Source organism: Pteropus medius, unplaced genomic scaffold (assembly GCF_902729225.1).
Source record: "Pteropus medius unplaced genomic scaffold, Ma_sr-lr_union100, whole genome shotgun sequence".
Lineage (NCBI taxonomy): Eukaryota > Metazoa > Chordata > Mammalia > Chiroptera > Pteropodidae > Pteropus > Pteropus medius.
Genome location: NW_024352785.1, coordinates 15,991,747 through 16,016,226, shown reverse-complemented (window position 1 = coordinate 16,016,226; position 24,480 = coordinate 15,991,747). Strand labels below are relative to the sequence as shown.

At 31.6% G+C, this 24,480-nt stretch overlaps 1 protein-coding gene across 11 annotated transcripts in view; it reads right to left on the bottom strand.

Annotated features, from left to right (window-relative positions):
- CSNK1G3 (casein kinase 1 gamma 3) overlaps positions 1-24,480 on the bottom strand; it is a 91,651-nt gene that overhangs the window by 9,533 nt on the left and 57,638 nt on the right. For 4 of the 11 annotated variants that reach the window (XM_039848564.1, XM_039848566.1, XM_039848563.1 and 1 more), the window contains 7 exons: positions 20,388-20,473; positions 20,186-20,270; positions 18,218-18,366; positions 16,890-16,985; positions 13,060-13,155; positions 1,998-2,104; positions 1,453-1,476 (listed from right to left, as the gene is read on the bottom strand). In XM_039848564.1, coding sequence (XP_039704498.1) covers positions 1,453-1,476; positions 1,998-2,104; positions 13,060-13,155; positions 16,890-16,985; positions 18,218-18,366; positions 20,186-20,270; positions 20,388-20,473 — 643 coding nt within the window. The remainder of the gene's footprint in view (positions 1-1,452; positions 1,477-1,997; positions 2,105-13,059; positions 13,156-16,889; positions 16,986-18,217; positions 18,367-20,185; positions 20,271-20,387; positions 20,474-24,480) is intronic. The other 7 variants (XM_039848567.1, XM_039848568.1, XM_039848569.1 and 4 more) reach the window with 7 other exon arrangements.

The following is a 24,480-nucleotide window of genomic DNA, read 5'->3' as shown; positions in this document are numbered from 1 at the left end:
TGTTAATACAACTGCAATCTTCCTTGCTCGTGTGTACTCAACTTAAAGGCAAGGGCAGTATCTGATATTTCTGAAATCCAAGCAGTGAAACTGTTGAATGAATAAATGGAAAAATATAATAGATTTGGTTGAAAGCAGGTTTCTAGAAGGATGTGAACATAGAACCATCAGTTTCAGTGAAGAGCTGTGGGTATGGAAGAAAATATATGGGACACTGATAGAAGAAGCACAAGCCTGGGAAGAACACAGATGAGAAAGGCCACTGGTAGCTGGAAGTAGAGAAATAAATAGGGATGATAATAGCTACTGAGTACCTGCCACATATCAGACAAAATACCAGCCCTTTATCACATTTAACAGAAAAAGAAACAAGCTTGAAGAAGGTAACAAATAAGTGGCAGAAGTAGGATTCTACAACCCATTTAATGGCAAAGGACACGTGCATTCTAATCTGCCATATTGCCGCCCTACTTTTATAATTGCTTAGGATTGCACAAACAGGCATAAACTGTTTGTTTTTATTTTTGACATAAAAATGCACAATGATGTGGCTGACTAATTCTATCCCAAAATCCACTAAGTCATACTGCCAATAAATTCTATAGTCAAAACAATGATTTAAATGGATAATCATTGCTCTTTAAAAAGAAATATCCACAAGTTTCCTTATCTTGCAGCCAGCAAAGGAGCGTTATTTTGGAAATTATGTAAAGTTCCTTTTGGATATGAGTAGAATGTCCCAAAATTTATTAATGTAAGCATTTTTTTTTTTTAATTTACGCCAAGGCTGATTCAAAAATTGTCCTGAAACTGAGAAAAGCATTTTAGATATATATTTATATCTAAAGGCAAATGACAGAACATAGTTAAATTTGACATTATTACAACTAAGAAGAATGTTATTTTTCATAATATCTGCAGGAACTATTTAGATTAGGATTTTTCATAAATTTCATGATTTTTATCATGAAATTTATCAATGTATACCATGTGTTTTTAGTAGTAATATAATTAGGTAGTAAATGAAATACTCTTAGTGATACTACTGGGGTGAAGTGGGAGTTTGCTATGGGTACTGAACAATTACAAACAGGAAAAATGAAACCTTAAGGCAAAAGCCTGTCTTTCTATTTAAAATAGCAAATATAGCCTCTGTGTTAAAAAACAAAAACACAAGCACAAGCAGGGTTGGTGTATCAACTGCTCAAATAAAAAGTGCCCCCAAATCTATGTCACGTAAGCAGAAAAGTTGCAGCAGGCAAAAGAGCTCCTCAAACAATTATTTCTTGCTTTTCAGAGCTAATGTAAATGACATCAAATACTTTTGAACAACTTTCACAAATTAAAATTTCTATGTTGAAAGGTATGTTTTTAAAAAACACAATAGGGTGCTAAATCTTTCAAATTACAGTCAACGGAGCTATTTCTGCCTGCCTACACTTGGGAACTCACCACATGTTCAACACTTTCTGGCAGCTATACACACACACAACAAAAAAATACAAGGAAAAAAAGAGAGAGAGAGAGAGAGATCATCAGAAACAGCCCACATTGAAATTATCACATTGTTTTTCATGCTTATTTTTTTCCAAACAGTATTATAATTTACATTCACAAAAAACTAATTTAAAACTAATATTAATGCATGCAGCATATAAAATTAATAATTATTTATTCATATGCTTACAGAAAAAAAAATAAGTACAGCAATAACTTTTATGCATCAACACTCCTAAAAATAAGCAGCTAAAAATATGCTGTTGATTCTAAATAAGAATCTGATCATAGTTCTTAAATAACTAATTTTGTATATTAAAATATTTACTGAAATCGCACTGTTTTAAACTTAGTGATTAAAACATTAAGCATACCATTTGTTTTGCATGCACTTGGTCCGTGGAAAAAAAAATTCCTGAAATAATTCTACAAGACTATAAATCTCAAACATGCATAGTTTAAGGACAAAAAGTTATTAAAACAGCAAAATAAATACATACTTGGTTTCATCCATCACTTCTACTTCCGTAGGGGCTGTGATGGGTGCATTTGAACGTCCTGCAGTAGGGTCATCTGTGTTTAACTCTCCATTTGTAGAACTTACAACCTGTAAAAACAACAAATTTATACATACACAAAGTAATAGGTTTTACAATGATAAACATAATTACAGTTAAAATATTTAAATTAGAAAGTTAATATGAGGAACACAAAACAGTATGTAGTTGTTCATAACTGAACATAGTGATAAGTCCAGCATTTTACTTAAGATCAAGTTCATATAATATTTGCTTTTCAACTTACTTCCTTTTCATCTTGAAATTCCAGTCTTCTGTCTCTTTCCCTCTGATTTTTTAGACTAACTCCTATACATATCTGAATCAGTTCCCTCTTGTGTGCTCACTCCTTTGGAACCTTACTTCAACATGAATAATGTCCCTTGCAAACTTCAATATTCTTCCTTTCAATGGATCTTTCATTTCAATGTAATCATGCTCAGATCCCCCTCTCATATTGCCCATTCATTCGCCCAGCTGTTCAAGCCCCAAATCCAGAAGTCACTGTGACTTGAACTCATATCTAATCCATCAGCAGGTCCTGTTCTTTCCTCCCCTGAAACACACTCAAAGTCTAATCAGACCTCCTCACCTCTATTACTAAGACTTCAGTCCAAGCCACTATTACCAACTCTTCTGTGAAAAAGAGCAAAACCTATTAACCAGTCTGCTTTTACTTGTACTTCTCCCCCCATAAATGTATTGTCTACACAACAATCAGGGTGCTCCTTTGAAGACGTAAATTAGATCATGTATAATTCCCTGCTTAAAATTCTTCAAGTGTCTAACTTCCCACTTCGTTTAGAATAAAGATCAATACTCTTTACCCCAATTAACGAAATCCCACAAGATCTGAATCCTGCCTACCTCTCTGATCCCACACCACTTTCCCCTTTACTCACTAGCCTCCATCTAATACGTCAAGCTTATTCCCACTTTAAGGCTTTGGCATTATGTATTCTCACTGCCTGGAATTGTCTTACTGCGTACTGGCCATTTTTCTTATCTGTCAGATTCCCAGAAAATATCTCCAAAACAGGCCTTTACTATTATACAATCTAAAGCTTCCACACAGATACTTTCTTTCATGTTATACTGTCTTTAAATCTTTGCATAGTGTTTATCTGTGTTGATACTTTTACAATTAATTTTGTTTCTTGACACCCATGCCCCACCTCCATTAAAATTAAGCTCCATGACAGCAAGAATTTTGTGTTGTTCCCTGCTGTATCTCCCTACTATACGTGGCACAGAATAGGCACTCAATAAACATTTGTTAAAATAAATGAATACATGCATGCATGAATAAAATCCTAAAACAAGATAAAAACTAGAACAAAATTCCCAAATTCTCTTGGTCCTATAAAGTCACCTTATTGTCCTATTTCTTGTTTCCCCCAAAACTTCTTGAAAACAACCCTTAACTTACCATTTTCATTTTTATAAAATTTCCCATTCATTTATTCCTTAACTCCTTTCAATATGTACTCTGCTCCTATATCAGAACTCTAAGAGTTCTCTTGAAGGTTACTAATGAAATGATTCCTAGAAAATATATTTAGTGATTCCTAGAAAATATATATCAGCCTTTGTTCATACCTCATTTTCCTGTGCATTTATCACTTGGCATCGGCTAATGATTTTGGAGTAAGATGGGTCTAGATTCAAAACCTAGCTCTACCACTTACCAGCTATGTGACCCTGGGAAATATACCCTATCTTACTAAAACCTCAGTGTTCTCAACTATGAAATGGGAAACAGTATCTACTTAACAAGGTTGATATGACTATGAAGTGAAATCAGTATATAAAGCAAAGTGACTACCATATAGTAAGAGCTCAATAAATAGTGGCCTCATCATTATTACTATCAGTTTCTCCTACAATCAAGACTTCAACTACCACCTCTATGTAAAGGACTTCCTGAACCTAATCATTCACCACATATTCAGTTAGCTACACCAATTTTGTCATCTCAAATTCAATATTTACAAAACCAAATTTATCATACTCCCTCTTAAATTTATTGCTCTTCCTATGGTTTCAATTTCTATTAAAGTCTCACCATCATCCCAAACCTCCAGGCTCAAAATCTAAGAATCACCTTTGATGCCTCCGCTACCTGATCTCTTTATGGGGGCGGGGGGTGGGTGGGAGAGGAATGTTAACAAATCAAAGACCTTAAGAGTGCCATTTATAGAGCTCCATAGTTTTAAAATATAATTAATTCAAAAGTTCTTACTGAGAGTCTAAGACATGCCAGGAACTGTTGTGTCTACAAACTTGAGATACCAGAGCAAATAAGACAGAAAAACATCCCTGCCCTTGTGGACCTGATTTTCTAAGTGTAAAGAAATAGGTTCCTCTTCCTCAACTTTAACGAAAGTAACTAGAAACCCAATAATGTATCTGAATTAATTCAAGAATTATGGAAGTTCAGTTTCCTATATCCTATGTGGAACAAGTACTTAGAAATGAGCATTGCATTTTTGTGCCTACAGCTGAAAACACACAAAACCAACTTCCTTGATCATCTTTAGAGACAACATAAGGAGAGGACAACTGCTTCTAGGGTATCTGCTTCCTCTTTTATGTCATTCTATTGAGTTTTGTGTTGATTTCTCTTTATTTTTCCCTCTTTCTGAAAACATCTAAAAATAACTTTTGTTCTAATTCTCAAGGATAATTTGGTTCTTTATTAATTTTTAAAACATCAGAACCCCTACACTAAATTGGAAAGGAGACAGGATTCTCATCTTATACTTTGTATTCTCCACTACCTTTAACTATCAGAGTACCTTGCATGCAGTAGATAATCAAAACAGTTCACTGAACAATTTCCATTATTATTCTCTCAAAATAATATTCAACACTTTTTTTCGTCCTTCATGTTCAATGGCCATAGATAGCTGGAAGGACTCCACCCTGAATTATAGGCAGCTCCTCTAATGTATCTTCCCCTACTTATAATTAAAAAATTTTAAACGCAGGTATTCTAAATTTCCAGAAATAGCAACTACATATGCACTGTAAATATATAATGATTTACTTCAGTTCACACAAAGTCATAGTTTAATATATTTTATTTTATTGAAATGTTTCAAATCTTATATCTGGTTGACTAGAAGCAGACCAGAAAAAATTAACATTTTCCTTTATGTAATTTTTTATTTTTATTATTTATTTTTTATGTAATTTTTTAATGTAATTTTCCTGGACTTCCCAGATTCCCTGGTCCTGTGAGTAAAGGCCAATATCCCAGAGTCAAAATAGAATTCAGTGGTAACAGAGTTCTGTAAAAGTGGCCTATTTAACACAGGTGACTTTAGACTGTATCAAGGCATTAAAATTGTTTTCACTTAAGAAAACTAGTGGGGCTTTCTCCAAAGGGATTTAACAAAAAAGAAACAATGACACAGTATTATAAAAAACATGTCATTATATTCCTGGAAGCCTAAATCAATCAATCAATCAAACAAATATATACAAATTATTTTTATAAGCTAAATTCTATAGAAAGATTCCATTTAGGTGACATTTCTGGAATGAAGACTCAAATTAGAACATAAGTCTCTAACACTAGTGTTTATCAGTCTGACATCCTTAATGAAAGCCTGTATAAAAATGACAGATGCTTTGAAGTTTGACATTTCAAAAAATAATTCAGATGTCTTACAACAATTTTCATTCTTGTTCTTAAAGAAAATTTCTGATAGTCCCACTCTGATAAGAAACTTACTGCAATTCTTATTTTAAGAGGTTTTTAAAACAGGCAACCAGACTGCAGTTTTACTATTAGATGAAAGAGGATGGGGGTGTGGGGGTGGGTGGGGAAACACCCTGCAGCTATGCATGTGAGATAAATGATGGTTCACTTAAAGGCAGTCTGCCTTAAGAAGCCATTCTCATAGACTTTTTTTTATGGTGACATTGTTTAACAAAATCCAGTAAGTTTCAGGTGTACAACTCAACAATAAAGCATACATATATCATATATTGCATTGTGTGTTCACCACCCATAGTTAGATTTCTGTTACCACGTATCTGACTACTTTTTACCCCATCTACCTCCCCCGCATCATCTGGTAACCACTAGTCTACTGTCCATGTCCATGAGTCTCTATTTGTTTGTCCTGTCTGTTTGTTGCTTTTAGGTTTATATCCCACATATAAGTGACATCATGTGATTTTCGACTTTTTCTGTCTGGCTTATTTCACTTAGCATGATTATCTCGAGGAACACCCATGTTGTCGCAAATGGCAGTATTTCGTCTCTTCTTATGGCTAATATTCCATTGTATATATGTACCACAGCTTCTCCAGCCAATCATCTATCATAGGACACTTATTGTGGTTCTGATTCACATTTCTCTAATAGCTAGTGCACTGAGCATCTTTTCATATATCTGTTGGCTGTTTCTATGTCTTCTTGAGAATAAGTGTCTGTTTAGGTCTTCTGCACATTTTTTTATTGGATTGTTTGTTTTTTGTTGTTGAGTTGCATGAGTTCTTCATACATTTTGGGTATTAGCCCCTTATCAAAGGTGTTATTTGCAAATATCTTCTCCCATTTTATTGGTTGCCTCTTTTTGTGATGGTTTCCTTTGCTATGCAGAAGCTTTTTAGTTTGATAAAGTCTCATTCACTTATTTTTGCTTTTAGTTCCCTTGCCTTTGAGGTCAAATCCATAAATTCTAAGACTAAGGTCCTTAAGTTTAGTACCTATGTTTTTGTCTAGGCAATTTATTGTTTCAGGTCTTACATTCAGGTCTTTAATCCATTTTGAGTTAATTTTGGTGTATGGTGACAGAGAGCAGTCTGATTTCATTCTTTTACATGTGGCTTTCCAATTTTCCCAACACCGTTTACTGAAGAGGTTTCCTTTTCTTCATTGAATGTTTTTGGCTCCTTTGTGAAAAATTATTTTACCATATGTATGTGGATTTATTTCTGAGCTCTCAATTCTGTTCCATTGGTCTTTGTGTCTGTTTTTCTGCCAATACCATGCTGTTTTGATTATTGCCACTTTGTAGTACTATATTAAGTCAGGGAGTATGAAACCTCCAGCCTTGTCCTTTTTTCTCAGGATGGCTTTGGCTATTTGGGGTATTTTGTGATTCCATATAAATATGATGTCAATATTCCTAATTTCTGTTTGAGCTCAGGTGCTCAGCAGAGGCTCAATATCTTATTTAACCAGATCTCCATCTATCCAAAAACTATATTAGAAATATTAAAACATTAGATATTTTACTTATGCACTTAGCTTTTTCTAAAAGTCATCTATAAGAAATCACATAAATAAATGAGATCTAGTTAAAAGAGTAATTTCCATAAAGTTTATTAGACCTGTGCTAGGGTTTATATGTTATTATATGAAACCAACTTTCTTACATATTCTAAAAACTATAGCTGGAGCTATAATTGATATTCCAACTGATGACCTGAAGCATAAAGACATTCTCATGGATTTCCAACAAAGATAAACCAAAACAGATTTTCAATCTCACTTGCACTTAAAGAAGTATTAAGCAGAGCACTATATTCTTCAAGTATTCCAGTCTTTCAAGATGTTACTGCCACATTTTGCTTTCCACGGTTTAAGTTACCTACAGTCAAGGGCAGTCCAAAAATATCAAATGGAAAATTCCATAAATAAACAATTTTTAAGTTTTAAATTGTTCGTCATCCTGAGTAACATGATAAAATCTCTTGCCCTCTCAATCAGGGCGTGAATCATCCTTTTGTCCAGCATATCCACGCTGTACACATTACCTATCAATTAGTCACTTAGTAGCCATCTTGACATCACAGTTCTTGTGTTCAAGTAACACTTATTTTACTTAGTAACAGCCCCAAAGCATAATAGTGATGCAGGCAACTGGGACATGCCAAAGAGAAAATATAATGTGCTTCTTTTAAGTGAAAAGGTAAGTACAGTACAGTAAGATATTTTGAGAGTGAGACCATATTCACATAACTTTTATTACAGTATATTATAATTGTTCTATTTTGTTATTAGTTATTGTTGTTAATTTATTACTGTGCCTAATTTATAAATTAAACTTTATCACAGATGTGTATATATATATATATATGAAAGACATTGTACCATGCAGGGTTTCAGGGATCCCCTGGGATCTAGAAATGTATCCCTATAGATAGGAGGGTACAACTGTACTCTCCTTCCAAAACCTCTCTTTTACAGATTTCAGTACCCCAGAAAACTGTCTATGGCCATATCACCCTGAATATGCCTGATCTCGTCAGTACCCCAGAAAACTATAAAGATAGGCTTGTATAAATCACTCGATTTTTTCCTTGTTAGTACCTTTACATGGAGTTGATAGAGGAAACTGAAACTGTTCATTTGAACCCTTTTAGAAAAGCCAATGTTAACAATTATCATAATAAAGAACTGATAGTATGGCATCTATTACTCCTCTTGACTTTTAACTTATATATGTTTTCTTACTATTTCAAGATACATTTGTCTAATTCTTTTTCTGTTGTCATCACTTGTATTTGTGTTTCTGAAGTCATATTGACTAAAATATCAGACTGCTTATTAAGTTAATCTTTTATTTTCATCAACAGTTCCTGGCTGCACAATACTCTAGCAACATTTGTGATTCTGTCCTTTTTCCTCAGGTGCTCATGGTCACGTTATTCCTTAAATGGGAAGCAAATGCTGTACAATTAGAGATTACCAAAGAATCAGGAGGGATACCATACCATGTAAAATAGCTTTTCAGTAGTGTCCTTGGTATTTGACTTTTTTCCTCTGCTTGCAATTACCTCTCAGCATTACAGGATCAGGTTTTCAGTTCGCACTGAGCTCAACAGAGTTGTGCTGCAGTGAAAGACACAGCTACAGTGGGATCAGAGATTAGCACTGTCTGCTGCCAGTGGCACCCATTTTAAAGCCTAATTTTGGAGATCCTGATTTGCCAGGTAGAAACATATCAAAAAGGAATAACTGCACCTTTCTTTCCCCTCAGCCTCCATAGGCAACTAAATGCTCTCTTCTAATTATCTTTCATTTCCTTCTATTTCTCTTCGTCTCCGCTACCCATCATTTTCCTCAGCTATAGACTTTTGATAGCTGTGCCCTGCCTTACACTTGTCTCCCTTCAATCTAGTCTCCAGCAACAATAATCTTTAGAAAATACGAATGTAATCAAGTTAGTGCCCTATCTAGTTCTCCTATGGCTATGCTAGATCTTCAAAATAAAGTCCAAATTTAATAACAAGGTCCTAAGAAGGTCCTTCATGATTTGCATCTGCCTACCTCTCAGTCTCCTTTCTCAATATACACCAGCTTGACAAATTTTATTCAGCTCCTCAATATCTCTCTCTCCTCCTTAAGCTTTCTCCACTTATCACACTTGTTTATTAGCCTTCACCACTGACTGTAAGTTCTATGGGAACAGGCACCATATCTGTTATTCTTCATTTTATTCAAAGAACCTAGCACAGTGCCTAGCACTTAGTAGACATTTATATATATTTACCAAATAATAAATGGCCAGAAACTGAAAGTGGTAAGTCTAAGTTTCTCAACCATATTTATTAATTGAGAAATCAACCAATGATTCTAAGGGGAGCAGAGAAAGACACACTTGATTTCCTTAAGAGCTTTTCCAAAACACATGCAAGCCAAGGACAGATTCAAAATAAAGTCTTTAGATATGTGAATATTATTCTTAGATTCCTGAGTGGGAAAAGTTTATCAAATGTATAGCTGTATCCTGGTTAGTGCATTAACATGATTTCACTAGAGACATAGTATTTGACAATGCTTTCTTTTGGCTGTATCTCTATACTTCACTCCCAGAGATGGATAAAAATACTAGTCAAGTTTCTTAATTTGCAAAAGCAATAGATTATTATACTATTTAGCAATGCCTAAACCTATGCTAAATACTTTTTAAAAAAAGTATTTTTTTTTCTTTCTTATTTAAAATAAAATACTTTATTTTAAAATAAAGTATTTCTATGCTAAATACTTTAAAAAATTCAATTCTCACAACAAAACTCTAAGGTAGAAGTATTACTAATATTTCCATTTTACTGATGAATAACCTAAGGTACAGAATTCGAACTCAAATCTGACTCCAGAGGTGGTGCTCTTAAGCACAATAAAATCAACTTGGTAATGTATATGTCTGATCTATAATATACATAATAATTCTAGAAAGACGAAGAGATCATATTGAGACTCCACGATTCAGTTCCTATTAAAAGCACATTTGAAATAACAAATATCTGAGGATATTTCTGTAGGTCAGAATGACAAGAGGTTTCATCTGGCACATCAACTGGAACCACCTTAGTGGTGCCACATTGAGAGTGATTCTCAGTTCCATGGAAAAGAGTGTAGTGATAGTACAAACTTCCAGTTATAAAATAAATAAGTCTTGAGGATGTAATGTATAACATGGTGAATATGTCAATAATATTGTAGAGCATATCTAAAAGTTGCCAAGTGAGTAAATATTAAAGGTTCTCATCACAAGAAAAAAAACTGTAACTTTGTGTGATGACAGATGGCAGCTTGAGTTATTGTGATTATCTCACAGTTATAAATATTAAACCATTACGTTGTACACCTGCAACTAACAGATATTTGTCAGTTATACTTCAATTAAAAAAAAAAAAAAAGAGTATAGTGATAGATGGATAAATATCATAGGCCCAAAATGGCTCATTTTTGGTTATTACTGATTCTGCTTCTGAATATCCTAAATCTTTATCACATAACTATCTATTTATTATGAAAATGTCTTTCCTGAGAAACTATTTAATGATATGCCTTTAGTATATGTTGAGGATAATTTTTTAAATTGCCATATAAAGTCTTTATATCTCCTGCAAAGCCAATGCTTGAAACTTCTTCCAACAAGCTGTTTAATGACCACTGCACAAAGAACCTCAAGGCAAAATCTCATATTTTTGTACTACTGAGAAGGTTTTTATTCTCTTGAGCTCTTCTCTATATCAGACAATGAGAATGATAGAATACATTGTTTCCCCTTCTTCTTTAATTCAGAATCAAATATAGTATTTAATTATTATATTATAATAATCACATTAGCTTAAATTTTAAGCACTTTTATTTCCTATTAGGTTTAAGTCATGATTTAACTAATCAAATTATACAAGTATCATATTATTACTTTTCAAATTCTGAAAGTGGGTAGGATATAAATTATAAATTAATCCATTATTTGGGGTTGGAGCAAGATTCAGATGTGATCTCACGCTACTAGTAAATTTTTCATGACAGTCAAACTTGTTTAATGTCCATCATATGAGGTTAATTAATGTAAAATATATTCAGAAAGTCAATGAAAATGGTGTAAAATTTTTTGTTTTACCTATGTATTACTAGAATTCTAGTACATAAAATTGATCACCTACTGACTAGTAGAATGAAGCCAGATATAGTCTCTATAGGCAGAGAGTTTTAAAGAGATAATAGGAGATGAGCCGAGTTGAAATATCTCTTTAAAAACATATTGAAGAAATAGGACACAAAGTACCGGAGTGATGAGCCAGCAATCAAACTCATTTGCCCTTTGATAGTCCAAAAAGATCCCATGAGCCACCGGTGGGAATCCCATACAGTAAGGAGAAGTTAAGTTTTTATGGTAATAATAGTACAGAAGTAGTAGGAAAGCTTTCTAATAGTGCCTTAATTGTTGTAGATTTCCCTGAACACTGAGCAAGACACTTGCTGTGCAACATATAACACTTAGAAACATGTAAACATATACAGATACATACACAATCCAGCCTGTGTTATGTAAATTAAACATAACCTGCTCAATTAACTTTCTAATGATATGAATAGGGATCATAAAATGTTTTACAATTCAGGCTTCCCTGCCTTTGAGTCTCTTACTCTAGAGTTTATAGAACTATTCAAGTACTTTTATTACATATGACTGAAAGTTCCATAGACTACAAAGTTCTATAAAAATATTTGGTTATATAATTTAAACTACTTCTAAAATTTAATGGTGAGAAAAACATGAGAACTTATAAAATTTAATCAAGAACTGATTTTTAAAACTCAAATCAAGAAAGAATAAAATCTAGAGCACAGATTCAGTAGATTCAATATATATTAAGAAAAATGCAAATCTGGTGAAACATAGCGGAAAATTGTTCAAGTAGAAATATGTGGATAAAAAAATCAAAAAATTTTAAAAGGTTCTAAATTTAAATGGATTGAAATAACATTTATCATCTCAATTACTTTAAACCAGCACTTAAGAGACTCAAATCTTTCCGTATTTCTAAAATACACATAAAAGATTAAAATTTAAGAGGTCTGAGAAGACAGAACATAATAGCTATCTTAAGTATATAGAAAAAGAAAAAAAAAAACAGAAAAATAAGGAACTGCTTTAAACTAAAATATCCAGAAAATTGAAGGGAATATTTAAAAATACTTGTCCTTGAAATTATTGTTTCCATCTGAATGTTTTTTATAAGCACAAATAAAATATACCATTATAAAAGTTAGGGTCATGTTTATTTGACCAATTAATCAGAAAGTACATTCTGAATACTCAGGATAAAAAAAGTTAGATATCTACTTAACTGACGTAAGTCTGAAGGACACAAAATCAATGAAAGGGAAAAGATATAAAAATGTTTTATTATTTAAAGCATTAAAAAAGATTGAAGTTATTATTGGAAATCAAGTTTAACAAATATTTCTAGTAATACAGTTTGTTTTTATATCCTGTTGTATAACTTTTGTAAATACTATGGCATATACTTGCAAAAATAAACAAAAGCTAAATCTTAGTATCTTTGCTGGTCTCTCTAGACCATGTTAATTTTGCTTTTTGGTTAAATACAAAGGAATAGAATTATGGAGAGTTCAGCAACAAGTTTTTCATTAGGATATGAAATCATGCCATGAGCTCCAAAAAAAGGGTTAGTTGTATAAATCTGGGAAATAATCACTCATGCAAAAATCAGAAAATACCTGTACCGAGCCACCATGTCTGTCTGCTGCAAGGTGAGCTCTCAAATGGTGGGGATTTGCCTGCTGGGAGTCCCAAGCTGCCCTGTGGTCTGCCGACTGCCATTTATTTAATGCATGTGGCATGCATGGAAGAAGAAAAACCCAATATGTTAAACATCTCATCCTTACAATATAGAAAACAAATGTATAAAAGGAAATTTAAAATACCCTTACTATTCTGAATCACAGATACAATGATTTTTGTAGACTGAATGTGGAAAGATTTTAATTAAATTGCTACAATTATGAAATGATCAACCATAAAAATAAATTAGAAGCATAGAATTTTAGAAGTGAAAGGACTTTAAATATCATAGACTCCACTCTAATTTTATAAATGAAGTTAACAAAGAACTAGAGAGGTAAACATGACATGCCCAAGAAAGCACTCCAAATAAATCATGAACGAACTAAAAGGCCATCCACTATATTTTCTTACAGTAGAGGTCCCCCCAAGGGTTTTCTGATGAGAAACAACTTCTTGCAAGGTTTAAATAAAAAAGTCTTTAAATAGCTGTCCTTAGGATCCTAGAAATTTTTTTCTGTTGGTTAGTAGTACCCTGTTTCTGATTGTGAGGATGAGAAAATGGAAAAGTTCTTTGAAAAGTGAGAAGTGTTATATAGAAAGAATACTGTAAGAATACGGCAGTTTTTTAAAAGTAATAATCCTACATATATGATTTACTTTGCTTCCCTGATCTCTTTAGATCTGGTTCAAATTAAGGAATCCATTTCCCTGAAATAGGCTGATAATTCTTGATGTTTTTAGATGACTCGGCAAATTTGCAAGGCAATAACCACAAACTAATGATAATCAGGCTAGCAGAATTAGAAGTAGTTGCTTATTATGGGTCAATTTCTATGTTTCAGGAAAATGTGGACAGCCCTAATAAAAGGGAGGGGAAGGAATACAATATTTAAGTTTCTATGACACGTCTAGTTCTGCATTAGCTGCTTTATATGTGTCATCTCATTTTGAGGTAGATATTATGATCCTCATTTTACTAATGAAGACATAGAGATGTTAAACACTTCCCTAAAATCACAGAGGTAGGAAGGAGTATAGCAGAGATTCAAACTCAGAGCCTACTGCTCCTCCAATAACATTATTTAGCTTCTTACCACAATTACTATGTTCTAAAGCCTTCAGTACTCTTTTCTTTCTTTCTTTTTTAAACCAAGGTCAAGAAAATCTTGCCATGAAGTGCCTAGCACATTGGGTTATAGGGAGCCTAAGCAGATCAGTGGCCAGACTAACTCTTTGGATGAAGAGATATTAAATTCAAGTAGACACAACGAATAAAAGTTCCAACACTAATCTTCCTAAATTAAATTGTACAATGCAAAATTAAATACTCTGTGGCATGAACTATGTCATCAAAACAATTATAATGGTTTTATATCTTTTCATTAAAACCTCCAAATTCATCACCCGAATTTAGCAGATTTGTAGCTTAAATGAAAATAAATTAGATGAGATCAAATCTAAACAAGATGAAAGAATGAAAATGATGCTAAACTTGAGACAGATGCCTAAATGTTGCCTAGGACAACAAGCAAAATTTGTGGGTCATGGACCTCTTTAAGAAGACAGTAAAAGCTATGATAGTAAAAGCTATGCAACCTCTCTTCAGAATAAACATTTACATGCAACCAGAACTTTCTATATAATATCAGGATCTACTGAACTTCAACTACTAACTCTAGGTTACAAATTGTTTACCTGGGATATAACAAAGGTTTTAGTCATTCAAAGAATTAATTTATCTTCTTTTGGGATTGCAAACTGTGGATTTCTCATATGACTTAAAACTGTTTACTGTTTCATAGATATTTAAGAAATTTTTCTAGATATATTACATTTCAATCATGATATGACAGTATGCATATACAGGTTTCAAATTCAACCATATCCAAGTTTCAAATTTGACATATTCGACAAATTCAAGCTATCCTAAAGGATTTCCTGGAAAAAAAATGACTCCCTACATTTAGTGCAACAAGGATTACACAAATAAAATATGGTTCCCACCCTCAGTGAGCTCACATTCTAGACAGTAAGACACATCTGAAATATGTAGAAAGTTAAACTCTAAAATATTTAAATTATAATTTAATTCAAACAATAAAAGAAGAGTTTCACCTATTATAATACCTAAGAGGTCAAGTGGAGATCTTTGGAGAACATGAATTTACTGATCTTCTTCCGAAATTCACTCTGATTTATAAAACACAAACTCTGAGTCTTGACTTCTGAGCCATTTCTTTCTATATACAGTATCTTATCAGAGTACTCAAGCTATCAACTAGTTGCAATTTATAATTGAAGTAATTCATATATAAGACCCTTTACTGTTCCAACTTTCCTAAGGCAAAATTCTAAAACTAATCTTCTTAAATTGACTATACTTTGAAGCATAATACTGTTAAATATTCCCTAAAGGTAGCATTTTATTTTGCAATGATTTTTTAATAAGTTGTGTTCACTCCTTTGATTTCCATCTCTTGTTCAACCCTCATTTGAACTCTGATGAGATGAAAGATGTAAAAGTAAAAAAGGATAAAGCACTATCCTTCTCTGAAAAGGGTTATAACCCCAAATTCTAAACATTATTTAACTAAGGGTGATAGTAAATTTTTTTTGTCAAAGATGGCTTCAATATGGCTTCAATAATGGCTTACAAAAAAAAGAGAAAAGTGAAAACACTGCTCAAAAATTTCAACAGCCTTCAAGTACCTTACTCAAGAAATACAACTCTTCAATCTTAATCTTCTATATCTTGTCTTGAACCTACTCTCTCCTCCCAGAAAACTGAACTGCTTACTAGTACCTCAAACAATTTCTATATTTTTAAACTTCTGCTGCATATTTTATACTGTTCACTCTCCCCCAAATGTCTTTATTCTTTCATCTGCCTTTAAAACCTCCATTTACTCTTCAGGCTCACCTCAAAAACCACCTTCTGCATAAAATATTTATAGTTCCCACATATTCATATTCCAATGACCATCTATGGGACTTTATTGATATGTTTCATGCAATAGGGCTTATTCAACTATGTAATATAGTGATTTGTGAATTTATTGTCATAATCATGATAACAGTAACACCAGTCACTAGAGTTGAGATATTCTGAAGGCTTATCATATGCTAGGAATGAACATACACTACTTCTATTTTATAGATGAGAGAACTGAGGCTTTGAGAGACTGAGTAATTTGCCCAGGGTCAAGCCATATCCAGGTATGAATGATTCCAGAGACAAAGTGAGCTCTTAGCCACTCATTACAAATCATTTCTTATAGGTTATATTATTTCTCTTCTGTGTTTCTGCAACATGTAAAAGAATAGCTTTCAAATACCAGAAACTCAGCAAATAATTTATTGAACTAAACTATACTATAGTTAGAAAGATCGGCTGCTATTACAATTCATTAAAACAGTGTATTCAAATACTTCTAAAAGAATGTCAAATATTGCTTAAAACTTATACTCATTTATCCCACTAAATTATGAATTTATAATTAAACTAATAGTGAATATTAGGGAAAATATGTATTTTTCAATTCTTAGTGTGTATATATCATGTTTTATCTACTGAAGAAAAATTATGTATTTCAATCCCTCAATATGTATATATATGTGTATGTATACACACATATACATGCATACACACACACACACATCAAGCTGTCATCTGAGTATGGTAAAACACCAAACATATTTATAAACTGTCAGAAGGTAATACAGAAGAAAATTAAAACATTTCATATCTAAAAGGGCAGCAAACCTGGTTTTTGGATTGTTGCATCTTATCTCTGTGTTGATGTGCTTCCCTGTTTGATGACAGAGCAGGATCTTGCTGAACTGCCCCCACTGGAGTCGGCTACAATACAATAACGATTAGCATCAATATATTTCTAGTTCAGAAGTCATTTAAAATCACTTAGCTGCTTAAAAGAATCAAGGGAATATTAAAAGACACTGGAATAATGTAAGGCCTTAAGAAAAGACATCATTCTCAAAACATGTTAAAGATAAGTTGAAGCAAAGAGAATACAGCTACTAACTGTTTTAAAAATATTTAAATGTTTTGTCAAGTATTTATATTTATATCAACAAAAGACTTTCTAATGCTGTCATTACTTTTAGGATACTTTTTCATATCAAAATTGAAACTGCAATTGTTTATGTCTCTCTTTTCCAAAGCTAATGTACAAACAGGATAAATTATTTTAAGAAAATACTTTTAAAATAAGCTAATAAAATTTTTTATTGTCCATATCTGACTCAGAAAAGGTTTATAAAAATTTTTAATTTTCAAATACAATTCAAAATATAAATACTTTAATGGAAATTTATTCAGATTTGCATCACAGATACCATATATATTCAAATCACCTTGGATTTAAGAAAAATATAGATTAAATGCTTAAGTAATTGTTCAAAAATACCTGAAATGGTTCCCAAATATGAATAAAAATTCACTAACAGTGAGCTATAATTAAAGAAAATTTTGTAAGACATTCTCACTTGCTAAAAAAAAAAAGGCTGAGAATGAATATTCGATCTTTTAAAAGGCGTCTTTTCAAAGAAAGAATTTAATGATGTGTCCCTTTAAGTGATGAGCACCAATCTTACAGTTATACTAAAGACAATTTTAAGTTATAAAAACTTAGGTACAGTTTTAAAAACCTAAACATGCTCCATTTATAAGTATCAATCTATTCCAACAGTAACTTAAAACTGCTAGAATAATTAAAACTTGTATTTTAAAATTACAAATGTTTTAAAAGATGGCTGAAGTAAATAACAAATTAGCTGATCTTTTAAAGTAATCACTAGACAATTACACCAAAACAGTGTATTTGACAATAAGAATTAAATCAGGAATGAAAAGTTCAAAATAACTTATCACTCTAAAGAGCAGAGTCCAAATGCAGGGTTTTTACAAAATTCAAAGAATAATATTAGTATCGTGTTACCTGAAATATCAATAAAAAGGTAATAAAATAAACCTTTAAAAAATTATTTATTCTCAATCTTTTTCAGTTGAAGGACCTATAAATAAAAGAAGCACTATAAATAATATTTTATTATATAGTATAGAGTACTCACCAACTGTTTACCAATCCAGTCATATTCATAATCAAACATATATCCTTTTCGATCAAATAAATCAGTAAAAAGCTTTCTTAGGTAGTCATAGTCTGGTTTTTCAAAAAAATCTAGCCTTCTTACATAACGAAGATATGTTGCCATTTCTTCTAGAAAGGAAATAAAAATTATTCTGATTATACTTTCCTAGATACTCATTAATAAAAAATTATTTAAATGTCTAAAAGCACAGTAATATAAAAACAGAAATGTAACAAAATTCTATTGCAATTAAAAAATTTTTAAGTCTAATTACAAAGAAATAAATGAAAGGAAAAGAAGAGAGGAAAGAAAATAGAGATAAAAGAGAAATGACAGATTTAATTTAACAAACTATTTTTGCTATACTTCATTAAGAAAGGCTAAAAGTTTTATTTTACAAATATTTTAATAAACACCTTGGCAAGTATTAGAGGTTGAATTAACAACTTAATGCATGATTATTTAATAACGAAGCATCATACTTAGCTCATAAATTTTAAAAATTATTAAAAATATTGGTGAGAATTGATTTATATATGAAAGCATTTATACAAACTTGCTAGATTCCTTTGGAATCAGTGACATACACTAACTGACCAATAGAGGATTCAAATTCCTAACTTTGGCTATGAGCAGTATTCTAACCAATTAACCTAGCAAAAAAAGTTAAAACAGATCTCAGAAATATAATACAGGAGCACAGTTTGATTATTCTTTCAATTTCTGGTCATATAATTAACAATCGTTTGGTAATATATAAATCTCACATGCCATTATACTTCCCAAATGTATTAGATATATACATATATCTTTTAAAAGGTCACACTTTCCAGAAGGAAAAAGCCATAAAAATCAACAGGCAAAATAGTGAGCAATGAGAAAAACAGTGTTTTACCATGAGGACACACAAAATAAATTACTGTAATAAAAGATGGTAGATTACAACTTAGCTGCTTTTCTGATCCAATTCATTCATGGTAGACAGTAAGAACAGGATTACGCACAGCCCAATGGGCAATGAAAAGTGGCACCCAGTGACCTTCCTCAAATGGTGACTCACTGTTCTACTTTCTAGCTAAACATCTGGTTAATTTACTTTGCCACCTTCATTTTTCCTGCAGAAATTTGTAACAAGCAGCCAATATGCCTAGACCTAAAATGGCTAGTACTATCAATCAATATTTTAATCTTCTAGTTCTAAATTAAGAAAAATATATAATTAAAGCTTGTCAATGAATAATATAATAATATAGCAAACTTGAGAACGAGCTATCAGAGATTATACTGCTGATATTACAAAATAATGCCAGCATCGTACAGGAGAACCTGTGACTATCAAAGTGAGATATGAATTCAGTCTTCTATCTTCAAGATTGGTTCTCTTTTTAATGTTATTTCACAAATCACAGCATGTTATTTTAACACATTAGCAATACATTCTTAGGAATCTTAAGTAAATTTATGTTGGCTTAATTTCAGTTGCCAAAAATCTCCACAAAAGCAAAACTGTTTTCATAAAGCCCTCCAATATAAAATTAGCCTAAAATAGTAAGGGTAGTAAAGATTTTATATACTTTGAAAACTAGACTAAACTCCTTTGAGTTTGACACTGAGACTCAAATGAACAAGACTGCACACCAAAACTTTATAGTTGGTAATTCTTAGCAAATATATTAACTTATTAAAAGTATGTTATTGAAGAAAATATTACTTTATCTGGCATTGGTCAACACTATTAAAAGATGGGATTTTCTTCTATTAACACCATCTTACAAAGCAAGTAAACAACTTGCCTCTGTGGTCTATGCACCAAATGCTGACATCTTTTAAATTATACTTTGAGCTCATTTTTTTAAAAACATATAGTATTTATAGACTTAACCACTGAGTATTAACGGTTCTGGTTTTCTATATAACCATATGTATTAATGTGGCATTATTCATTACCTGGAAAATTTTCACATAACACTTCTATTGGTGTGGCTCGTTTTGTATCTCCAATCTTCTGATACCTCTCTTTTAATGTGTCAGCCTAAAACAGAAAGAAAAAAATCTTGAGAAGGTGGTAATTTTAAAATTAAATACTTATAAAAGAAGCTCTTAATATATTAATTTATGAAGTTCAATAAGGAAATACAAAAACAATTACCTTTAAACCTTGCCAAGGAAGACTGCCTCTCAGAAAATACATGAACATATGACCTAAAGCTTCTAAGTCATCTCTTCTACTTTGTTCTGAAATATAAGAGAAACATAAATTTCACTTTCTTCTCCTAGTCATGCAGGAATGGAGAACTAATTCTTTTGTTATGTATCAATTAATTCCCAAAAGTTCAGTATATAAACATAAAATACAGATCTAGTGCTTATCAGTGACAAAATTATGTTTAAATAATGCTTTTACATTAAAATTATCATACATCTTTAAAATATGCCATTATTTTTTTTAGATGCTATTGGGGATTTATATCTCTCCTTAGATATCTATTCAAAGAAATATAAGGCAAGGTAAAAAGAATTCTATAGTCAAGATTCAGAATGTAACACATTAAAGGTTCAGAAAAAGACTAGTTTTTCCCTAAAATGTTAACCCTAAGTTAACCTGAAATGTTAAGCATTAAAAATGTTTATCTTGATTTAACCTTGTATTTTCTAAACTTAAACGCACAAAACTTCTATGCCACATAATCTTAATTAATTTTAAACACAAGAAAAAAAAAAACCACTCATGTTTGATACATCCCAAAATTATTAATCCCTTCCAAAATATACTGCTAGAACTATCATTTTCAAGTTGCTATTGTGGTTTTAGTAACAAAATGTTACATAGCACATAATTAAATAACAATCACAGACTAAAACACAGGGAGATATTTGCAAATATTTGCTGAGTGAATTTTTTTCAACTTTTTGTCACTGAAGTTAAATGCTTAAGATTTTTTAATATTTTTAAATAATTAAAAATGCTCACAAAAGGAAAAAATACTTTAATAAAAGGATGCTCATGTGCAAGATATACAAATGAATAATATACTGTCTAAGCAGTACTAAATGCTTTCAGAAAAAGCAAACTTTTCAAAGAATGGATCTGAACTAGGGTCAAACCTCTGAAAAGGTTTTTTACTATATAATCTCATAACATTCTATAATTGCCTTCTGTAACACTTGCTACAGTTCAAAAATATATGTTTGTGTTATTATTTAATCAATATCTATTCTCCCACCAAACAGCAAGTCACATGAGGGCAGATGTCTCTTTGGCTCATTATCCTTGAGACCTAGTATAATGGCTGCCACAGAGCAGGCACTCGACACATACTATTTAAATACATAAATGAATATTTGGTGGAAATATATAGTACCAGATATATGCCTCTTTTCTATAAGCATAGGAAAATATCTAGAAGAATACGCACCAAATCATTAGTAATCAGGGATATGATACTGGAGGACTAGACAGGATATTTCAATTTCTCACTTCGTCCACTCAAATGTAGTAATGGGAAATTTTTTTCTTATATTTTGTATTATAACAACGTAATCATATGTTATTAAAAACAGTAAATTTTCAAAATAAGTAAAATAGAATTAAAGTTTTTTAAAGCCATTAATAAAAGTGAATGTGAATAACATTTAAAAAATCAGTAATGCCTTTTGTAACTAAAATTACACAATTTTATTAGGTCCTGAGAGTATTAAGAATGAAAAGTCATGCAAAGAAAAAAAAATCATTTCTGGAGTCCTGCTGAGAACCAGAATCACCTCTGAAACTTTCAAAAAACCTCAAAAGAGCAGGCCTAATGCTTGAGATTAGTTCCTTGGGTATGACATAAGACAGAATAATGTACATTTTAAAAAGTTTACCAGATAATTCTGAAGCACAGTCAGATTTAATAAGCACTAAAATAGAAACTTCTTTCATTGAAGTATAATTTACATACAATAAAATACAATTATAAGGGTACAGTTTGATGAACTTTGATAACATACACACCTAAGTACCACCAAAATCAAAAAGTATTTCCAACACTCCAAAAGGTTCCCTTATGCCCCTTGCCTGTTATTCTCTCCCTTCATTGGCCTCAGCTACTTATCTGCTTTCAGTCACTCTACATTCAATATGATTTTTTAAATAGAGTTTCACATAAATGGGATCATACAATATGGATCCCTGTGTCCTGTGTTCTTTTCACTCAGTAATGTTTTCAAGATTCATCCATGTTGTTGCATGCATTGATAGTCCATTACTTTTTATTACTGGGTAGTATACCACAATATATTTATCAATTTGCCTAAGTAGGACCTTTGAATAACTTCCAGTTTGGGGCTATTGAATAAAGCTGTTATGAACATTCTTGTAAAAGTCTTTGTTTGGACATGTGTTTTCATTTCTCTTGGGTAAATATGTAGGAGTAGATTATTGTGTCATACAGAAAGTGTTGGTTTAACGTTATAAGAAACTTCTACATTGTTCTCCCAAGGTGTTGTACCATTTTATTTTTCCACCAGCAATGTATGAGCATTCCAGTTGCTCCAGAGCCTATTCAACATTTAGTATAGTCAGTCAGTCTTTCAAATTTTAGCCATGCTAGTGGCCGTGAAGTGTGATTTAATTTAAATTTTACTGGAGACTAATGTTTTTGAACATTGTTTCATGTGTTACTGGTCATTCATACATCTTTCTGTGAAATGTCTGTTCAAATATTTTACCTATTTTTTAAAATGTATTCTTTTTTTTATTATAAAGTTTTAAGAATTATTTGTACATTCTGGATACAAGTCATTTTCAGATATAATATTGCAAATACTTCCTCCCATACTGTAGCTTGCTTTTTTGTTTTCTGAACAGTATCTTTCAAAGAACAAAAGTCTACATTTTGATGAAGCCCAATTTATCAGGGATTTTTCTTTTATTATTGATGCTTTTTTATATCCTATCTAGAAAAATCTTTGACTATCCTAAAGTCACAAAGACTTTTCTTCAAGAAATTCTATAGTTTTGATTGTTACATTTAAATAAACCTATGATTCATTTGAAATAATTGTTCTTTTTTGTTTTTGGTATGGGGTAAAGGTTTAGATTCATTTTTTTCAACACTGAAATCTAGTCGTTCTCACAGTTTCTTTTATAAGATTATCCTTTACAATTATTTTTGTACCATTCACAAAAATCAATTGAGCATCTATGTTTGGGTCTATTTCAGGACTCTCTGTTCTGACTCATATATGTCTTTCCAATTCTACCCAAAATAAGTAAAAGGAGAAAATAAAAAAACGAGGAAACCAATGATGAGAAAATGAACAATCAATAGAGAAAACCATCAAAATTTAAAAAAACTGATTATTTGAAAAATTCAATAAAATTAATCCTCTCAATAGGCTAAAAGAAAAAAAAATACACACGAAGTACCAGTATCAGGAGCAACAAGGAGGCAACAGACAATCCTACAGACATTAAAAGGATGATAAAGAACTAACATTATGCCAATAAATTCAACTTAGATGAAATGGGCAAATACCTTGAAAGCTACAAATTACCAAAACTACCTCAAGAAGAAAATGTGAAGAGCTCTACCAATTGAATAAATTTAATTTATAATTTAAAATCTTCCTAAAATATAATCCATGGCCCAGATGGCATCACAGGTGAATTCTATTGAACAGTTAAGAAACAATACCAATTCTACATAAGCTCTTTCAGAAAGTAAAAGAGATGACAATTCTTAACACATTTCATTACCCTGTTACCGAAATCGGACAAAGGCATTACAAGCCAAGAAAACTATAGAAAATATCCCTCATTAACAGATTCAAAAAAAAAAATCCTTAAAAAGATAATACACAATGACTAAGTAGGGTTTACCCTATGAATATAAATCATATGGTCATCTCAACAGATATAGAATAAATACTTGAGAAAACATGTATTTACAATAAAAAAAAACTCTCATCAAATAAGGAATAGAAGGAACTTCTTCATTCTGACAAGGACTTCTATGAAAAACTTAACAACTAACATAATTCTTACATGGGGAAAGGCACCCCTAAGATCAGGAACAAAACAAGAATGTTCACACTTACATTTTCTATTCAGTGTTGTACTAGATGTTCCTGTCAGTACCAAAAGAGCAAGAAAAAAATTAAAAGGTATTCAGACTAGAAATGAAGAAGTGAAACTATTTTTCTTTGTAGACAATATGATTATATTGTAGAAAATCCCAAATAATCTACAAAAAAAATCT